Source organism: Colletotrichum acutatum (genome assembly GCF_030867785.1).
Source record: "Colletotrichum acutatum strain CBS 112980 chromosome Unknown BDZ83scaffold_197, whole genome shotgun sequence".
NCBI classification, from domain to species: Eukaryota; Fungi; Ascomycota; class Sordariomycetes; order Glomerellales; family Glomerellaceae; genus Colletotrichum; species Colletotrichum acutatum.
In genome coordinates, this window is record NW_026849191.1 from 34574 (window position 1) to 41295 (window position 6722).

Sequence of the window (6722 nt, forward strand, 5' to 3'; positions counted from 1 at the left end):
CATTCTCGTTTCCCAGAGAAATCTCTACTTAAGGACTGGAAGTATTTTGCCCCCCAAACATTCGGTCTTCTTCCTTCACCGTTCACTCGAGCTCCAAGCACATATTTAGTCATCAACCATCTCTTCTCGGTTCAAATTCGCAATCTCGGCAAGCCTCCCGATACAATCTAGCCTGGGTCTCCAAATTGATGCCTGTATTCGATCTAGCAGCAAATCAACCCTCGCCAAAGAAACAAACCAATCTCCACGATGTCGTCGATTCTTTCAGCGGGCATCACCGAAGAACTCAAAAGGCTATTCTGCACATCTTTCATCATAAATGACAGAAAACAGCATCTAGATGTTTTTGCGCCTTGCATGAGAACATCTTCGCGTCATTATGTCGAGTCACGAATGGCGCAAAACATGATCCAGAACCCTGCTGCACTGCCAGGATTGGAACCGCGGCGACTTCGTGCCATGTCTGTCGACGGTGGCAGCTTGAGTAATCTACTCAATCTTCAGTTTTGGCTTTCTACCATGCCACAACTCGCTCATAGTATCGAACAAGTGTGGTTCACGTTCGAGAAACTCGACGGAGAAATATCTGCGAAGGAGAAAGCGCACTTTGAACTACTTTGCACCAAGGCAGAAGTTACCAACGGTCAGCCTCGTAGGATCAACCACAGCCATATCTGGGAGTCGCCAATATACCCAGTAGAAGCTCAAATCAGTATAGCCATTGGTCATTTATTATTAGCCCTTCCGAGCGTCAAACAAGTCGGTTTTGACAAAAAGCTTTTCTTGAAGGTTATGGATGGGCCCAATTTTCAGTCACTACCGTTGATGCGAGCTCCCTCTCTCAATCTGGTAGAGGAATCCGAATCTCCGGTATCATTGTCATGGCAGACTATTCTCACGCTATGCCAACTACCAGTGGAGCACTTGTTGATCCACGGAAAGATCAACTTCGATGTCAATCGCACAAGAGGCCAAATCCAAGACCTGGACAACGTCAAAGATATCACTTTCGACGAGGTGATCATGGAGGGGAAAGGCACTGGGATCCCTCAGGCACCCAAGCTTGAGGCCGTCAGATATCTCAGCCCGCAGGCACAAGGGGGGAATGATGCCTTCTTCCAATTCAAGACTATTTTCGACTCTCTGACCCTTGACACATCATCTCTCAAGATGTTGTGTTTGAGCTTCCCAAATATGCCAGACTCTCGGGTACAATACGAGTTGTCGAGCATGTTGGAAAAACTGGAAAACTTGAAAGATTTATGGATTGATTTGAGATCGGGCAAACAAAAGAAGCCTGCCGATGGTCAAAATGAATTCCTGAAGTATGTTCAGTCGGAAGAATTCATTATGAAATTACCGAAATCCTTGATATATCTGTCATTGACGGGCGACTTCTCGGACATCGACTTCACTATCCATCTCGCGGCCAACAGCCTCAAAGACCTGAATGGGTTTGGCATCTCGGTTCCGGATCCTAATAGCATCTTTGCTTACAATAGGCTCAAACTAAAACATTCTCAGCGTCTCAATGTTTTTTCACATAAGTTTGGCGGGGCTCCGGTGGACACGAGTGCTTGGGATGAAATGAAAGGTTGGAAACTTACAAACCCGGCTTGGAAGTTGTCCTGATTCCATATCATCTTCCCCTATTCGCTTTCACCTACAAATTAAAACTTGGCACGAAATTGTAGCATCTACTAGCTATTAATTCGCTCCTTTGAACTTCACTTTCCAGCTCTTGTCTCTCTTTTTACCTATTTTCAATGAGTCTATCGTTGCTTCTATCCGTCCTGGTTCATTCCTAGAATGCAAGCCATCGGCGTTGCTTCGTTGTGGGAGATGGTGTGCGGTCATGACGGAGTGGACGTCCGATAGATAGTCTTTCTTCATATAACTACCTCAAAGACACAATTTGGAGATTTGGGGGAAAGTTCTGGCGGCCTTGCTGGCACTTTCCTCTGAAGACCTCGAGCAGTCAACGATTTTGATTCATAAAATACCAATCAACCACTTGCGTAAAACCAATGGTGCCGTGAATATCAACAAAATTACTCTGTCTCCTTACCTTTTGCGACAAGCTCTCTCTCTCTCTCTCTTAATCAGCTTCCTAGCCCAAGATTGTGCGGCTCAATCTGTTTCTTTCTCGAGAAATATATGCCTTGCAGTCTTCTGTGACTTGACCCAAAAGAAGAGAGCAATGGCTAACTGCCACAGCGTCCCCCTCTCCGGGTCCGTATGCAGTCGCTTCTTCAGCCCGGGGTCCTCAGCGACCATGCACGTCACTCGGCGCACATTTAGATAGAGTGCAGTTGTCTGTCAACCACCATATGCCGCGCCATAATCTTTAACGATCTCCTGGCAATAGGAATCAAACTGGACATTCCACTCTTGGATGCGCTGGCCCTTTATACCATTTCCTATTTCGCCAAGGTCGATCTCCAACTCCCATTGCTTGTCATCTTGGTCTTCAAAGTTAGACCACCTCAGGCTGTTCTGCGCAAGGGCACACTGTTACAATGAGTAAATAACGGAAATCCGTTCGAGCTTGTAGGAGCAAACGTACCAGTCCAGCGAGGCCAACATTATCAAACCCTTGTATGACCTGATAGAAATCGTAGCTCAGCCCGGCGGCGTCCTGTCCCAGCATTGCAGGATCATCGTTGCTGATAGCCGTCGTAACACCGTGCGCAATCATAGCTGGCAAGGGATGATGCAGGATATCCGTAGCCAGCTGAAGTACCTCGTTGGAAATGGGACACACCTCCACCATGATGTTGTTCTTCTTCACAGCATGGATCAATTCGGGATGCTTATAGAGCGAGAATCCGTGGCCAATTCTTCGTGTCCCCAGCAGAACAGCGTCGAAAAGATTGAGATCAGTAGAGTTACCATCGCCGAGGGTTTCTCCTGCGTGGAAGAAGAAGGGCATAGTGAGGTTTCTCTCCTTGGCCTCCTGCTGGAACCACAATAGCTCCGGCGCAAGATCGAGCAGCGTACGGCCCAGATCTTCTTGGGAAACTAGATCGTATCCGCTGAACAGCTCTGAAAAGTTGCCTTTGACCTCCAACGCACTTTTCATGCCTGTGCAGCAGAAATTAGCCGCTGCACTCTTCGTCTTCGGCAGATGCTTGACTCACTTGCAAGGATCTGGTCCGTCGGCCTAGATCGCTGGTCTGCCCAGATGACTCGAGCACCATAAAAGGGAGCTAGAGTAGCGTCCGTTTGTAAGGTGTCGTTATGCTGACCCTTGAAGTAGGCAAGCTCTTCCTCCATGAGACCCCACCATTTCCAACCGTTATTGTCATCTGATGTTGACGCCCCAGACTGTACTAGCTTGCCCGTTGAGCCCCCTGAACGGATCTCGACCCAGCTGATCCTGTCTCTCGCGAGTTCCTCAAAGAGATTCCTCCAGAACCTTCGAACGACGGGCTCGTAAGTCATCATAGTTCCTGCTGTGCCGAACAAGGGCTGGAAGCGACGCCAAATCTCGTCGACTCCCAATTCGTGCTGTATCGTTACGTCGGGAGCAAGCACTAACTTGCTCATGATGAATTCGCGGAACGCAGGCTCTCCCCCAGGGAACTGCTCGATGGTAGTTGTGACAGTCACAACCTGGCCTGTGTAGTTTGCGGAGGCGATGTTGGCCCACTGGCTGACGGCGGCGGAGTTTGGCGGCAAGAATGTAGGCTGAGATGAGATGCGGCCTTCCGCGGTGCCAATGGCCTTTGTGGTCTTGAACAGCATCCCTTTCTCGGAGATGACGGAAGAAAGCAAAGTGCTGTAAGGGAGCATGGCTGAGAGATGCGCATGAAGTAAAGCGCCTTTCGGCATACGTTGGACGACTTTCCACAACGTCGTGTTTGCGATCTTTGGGCGGGCCAAGGCGAACATCTCGCCGGCGAAGCTTCCATTGTTCAGATTCCAAACTGTCTTCATCTCCTTCTGGCGGATATTTTGGACGATTCTGTCTGCGTGGGCACAATCTGCAGACAGACTCTCTCTAAACTTGGCATCTGTTCCGCATCAATTAGTTACAGGTTCGTTGGCAGACACCGGCCTTGAGACGTACCTTGTCGCTCTGTCTTCTCCAGAGCAATCATGAGATCCCTCGCCCGATTGTGCTGGTCAATAATAAAACCTGTCTTCTGGAATTGAGCTCTTTCCTGGAGCTCATCTCTTTCCAGGAGGGGATGAGATGCCACCAGGGCAGAAAGAAGAAAAGCCGCGAGGAACCTTGAGAGGTTCATGATGAATTAAATATCACGAGGTAACCCCAGTGCTGCCTGCCGGAGGTGCGGTTGACGATGATGCGAGAATGCTATTAGCGGTCCCTCGGAGGCTATTTTATACATCTCCATTTTACTCTGAGACTTGAGGCTTGAGACAGATCATGGTCTCCTGGACTGCACACGGAATGACCCAGAGTCAACGGAAGCACCGTGTCACGGGTCGGCCTCGCCTTTTCTCAATAATCGTGCCATTGTCTGTAGCTCGCCTGCTTAGTGCAACTTCAATCTCCAGAGTCCGATCTGTCATGCAGAAGGCCGCTCATCTAGTGCAATGCTCCTTTGCAGCAATTTCCTTCCGTAGGCCCATCGCATTATGCTGTACGGAGTACAGAGTCTCACCCGCTCGATGCATATTTCAGCTGTGTCACTAATCCATAGTCCGCCTGAGACACTGCCAAAATTTGACAAGTCTCAGCCACTGAGTCGTTATTCGACCAACAATATCCCGACCCTAATTCATTTGCGGGGAACTTAAGACGCTTTCGTTGGGGGCTTGCGATTATCGAGCTGAGGCTCCCGCCTCTGCCACGCTTTATCGCGGCAAGGCACGCAGCTTGGTGTTAGTAGTAGACGTTTTAAGAAATAGAAACCACAAATCGCTGGCGGTTTAGGCATTCTCCAGACCACGCGCTGTCTTGCACTTGCGATACTTAGTTGGGGCTTCCGACTTGGTATTTTTCTCGTTCTTGTTCTTTCGGAGTTCTCAGTGTTCAGCTCAGCGGTGATTCGTCCTGGTTCGTAGCCGAGTCGCTCTGCGCCATCATCTTCCCAGTAGCAATACCAGGCAGTGCAGTAAGATTATGACATTAGGTTTGAAACTAGCATATGTTCCCAACAAAGTGCCCAAAGATTCAACACGTGGATATCTTATTTGAAGCAGACGATATGGTTCAGACTAGACACTAGACCGCCGAGTTCCGGATCCGGAGCGTGTACGATGATAATCGCTGGAAGCCTCCGTTTCTGAGCTAGTGTTTGAGACACACCGAACACGATGCCAGGGACTCACGTGGAACACTTGATTCACAATGCTTAATACTGTATTCGGACGACGTCTTGAGATGAGATGGGAATCCGGTTGCCTTGCTCAATAATATGCAAAAGCTTATCAAGAATCACATAGCCTCTGAATTACATCAGAGACCGGGTTATGTACTCAGACCTTTGGAGTAACTATGTTACAAATGTAATACGCCGGCGGGGAGGGGGGCTTTTCTCACGGCTTGACGGGTGACGGAAATAAGAATGAATCTTGATGAGACTTCAGGAGCGTTAGATTTTCGTGAACTAAGCTCATGTTACAGTGAACCAGACTCTGCACACACTCGACTCAGGCATGTGGTAGTAACTTGAACGAGTCTTTCCGATTGACTGAAGCCGCTCGGAGTGTTTGACTCTGACAGTCTCTTCGCCTCAACTCTCTAAGATTGATCGGCTGACTCGCATGATAATATTCCAAAACTTAGTGAGGTAAGGTGATTCCTCCGGTAGTACACGTATATATTATATCACGTAACAAGGATAGGGACTATAATCCATAAAGTACCTATTACGTACTATATTACGTATATTTTACTTATATTCTATATATAGACCTTTCTCTTTTATTTATTTCTATTTTAATAAATTAAGTTATTTTATTATACTCTATATACCTATTACTATATATTATAACTCGTAATAGTTATAAACCTAGCTCTTAATTTAGACCTTAAAATATAATAACGTATTTATTAATATAATTCTTATTATCTTTTTAAAATAATAGATATCTTTATATTAACTTTTAATTAAGCTAAGTTAACTAGTTATAATAATTAAATTAAATAGTTCTAAACTTTTTATTTTATAAATAAGGGCCTTAAAATTTAAAAGTATATTAATTTAAACGCTCTAAACTTTAATATACTCTTTACTCTTTTTATAATATTCTTTTTATTATTAAATTTTAAACTATTACTTTTAATTTATAATAAAAAAAAGTAACGAGCTTATAAAACTTATTATAAAGTATTTAAAAACGATTAATAAAAATAAAAGACCTTTCGTTTATAATTTCTAGCCCTAATTCCTAGTACGACCCCTTAAATATTTTTAAATATAAATAATTTATAAAATCTAACAAAAGTTCTTTTTATAAAATCAGCAATATTATTAACTTTATATAACTAAATTTATTTTTATATTATATTTATAAAGAAGATCTATATATTCGAAAGTATTTAAAAAGAATAGGAGCTCTTTATTAAATATTATTAAATTATAGTTCCTAAACGAAATAGTATTAATATATATATTAAACTCCTTTTTTAATAATTTAAAAAAGTCTATTACTATTACTCTTTATAAATATATATTTTAAAAAGTAATTTAGGACGGCGTTAAGTTTAATATTTAATAGATTATTTAGTAACTAAAATAGGATTTAAT

The 6722-nt window shown here is 44.4% G+C and overlaps 2 protein-coding genes across 2 annotated transcripts; one reads left to right on the top strand and one right to left on the bottom strand.

Moving 5' to 3' along the window:
* The first annotated feature begins 409 nt into the window (after positions 1–409).
* BDZ83DRAFT_642263 (uncharacterized protein) lies at positions 410–1684 on the top strand. Its single transcript, XM_060509599.1, has one exon. The coding sequence runs from the start codon at positions 460–462 to the stop codon at positions 1630–1632; it is 1173 nt and encodes a 390-aa protein (XP_060358272.1). The 5' UTR covers positions 410–459; the 3' UTR covers positions 1633–1684.
* A 471-nt stretch (positions 1685–2155) lies between these two features.
* On the bottom strand, positions 2156–4341 carry BDZ83DRAFT_156559 (adenosine deaminase family protein). Its single transcript, XM_060501367.1, has 4 exons — positions 4073–4341; positions 3141–4016; positions 2567–3084; positions 2156–2511 (listed from the first exon to the last, which is right to left on the bottom strand). Exons 1-4 carry the CDS (start codon positions 4248–4250, stop codon positions 2320–2322), a joined length of 1764 nt encoding a protein of 587 aa, XP_060358273.1. The 5' UTR covers positions 4251–4341; the 3' UTR covers positions 2156–2319.
* Positions 4342–6722: the final 2381 nt, after the last annotated feature.

What these genes read in the sequence shown, in the direction of transcription:
- BDZ83DRAFT_642263 (XM_060509599.1), top strand. Translation starts at nt 460, where the DNA reads ATGTCTGTCGACGGTGGCAGCTTGAGTAATCTACTCAATCTTCAGTTT.
- BDZ83DRAFT_156559 (XM_060501367.1), bottom strand. Translation starts at nt 4,250, where the DNA reads ATGAACCTCTCAAGGTTCCTCGCGGCTTTTCTTCTTTCTGCCCTGGTG. An exon ending in GGAGAAGACAGAGCGACAAG is followed by an intron (nt 4,017 to 4,072) that starts GTACGTCTCAAG and finishes GATGCGGAACAG; the next exon opens with ATGCCAAGTTTAGAGAGAGT. An exon ending in ATGTTGGCCTCGCTGGACTG is followed by an intron (nt 2,512 to 2,566) that starts GTACGTTTGCTC and finishes TCATTGTAACAG; the next exon opens with TGTGCCCTTGCGCAGAACAG.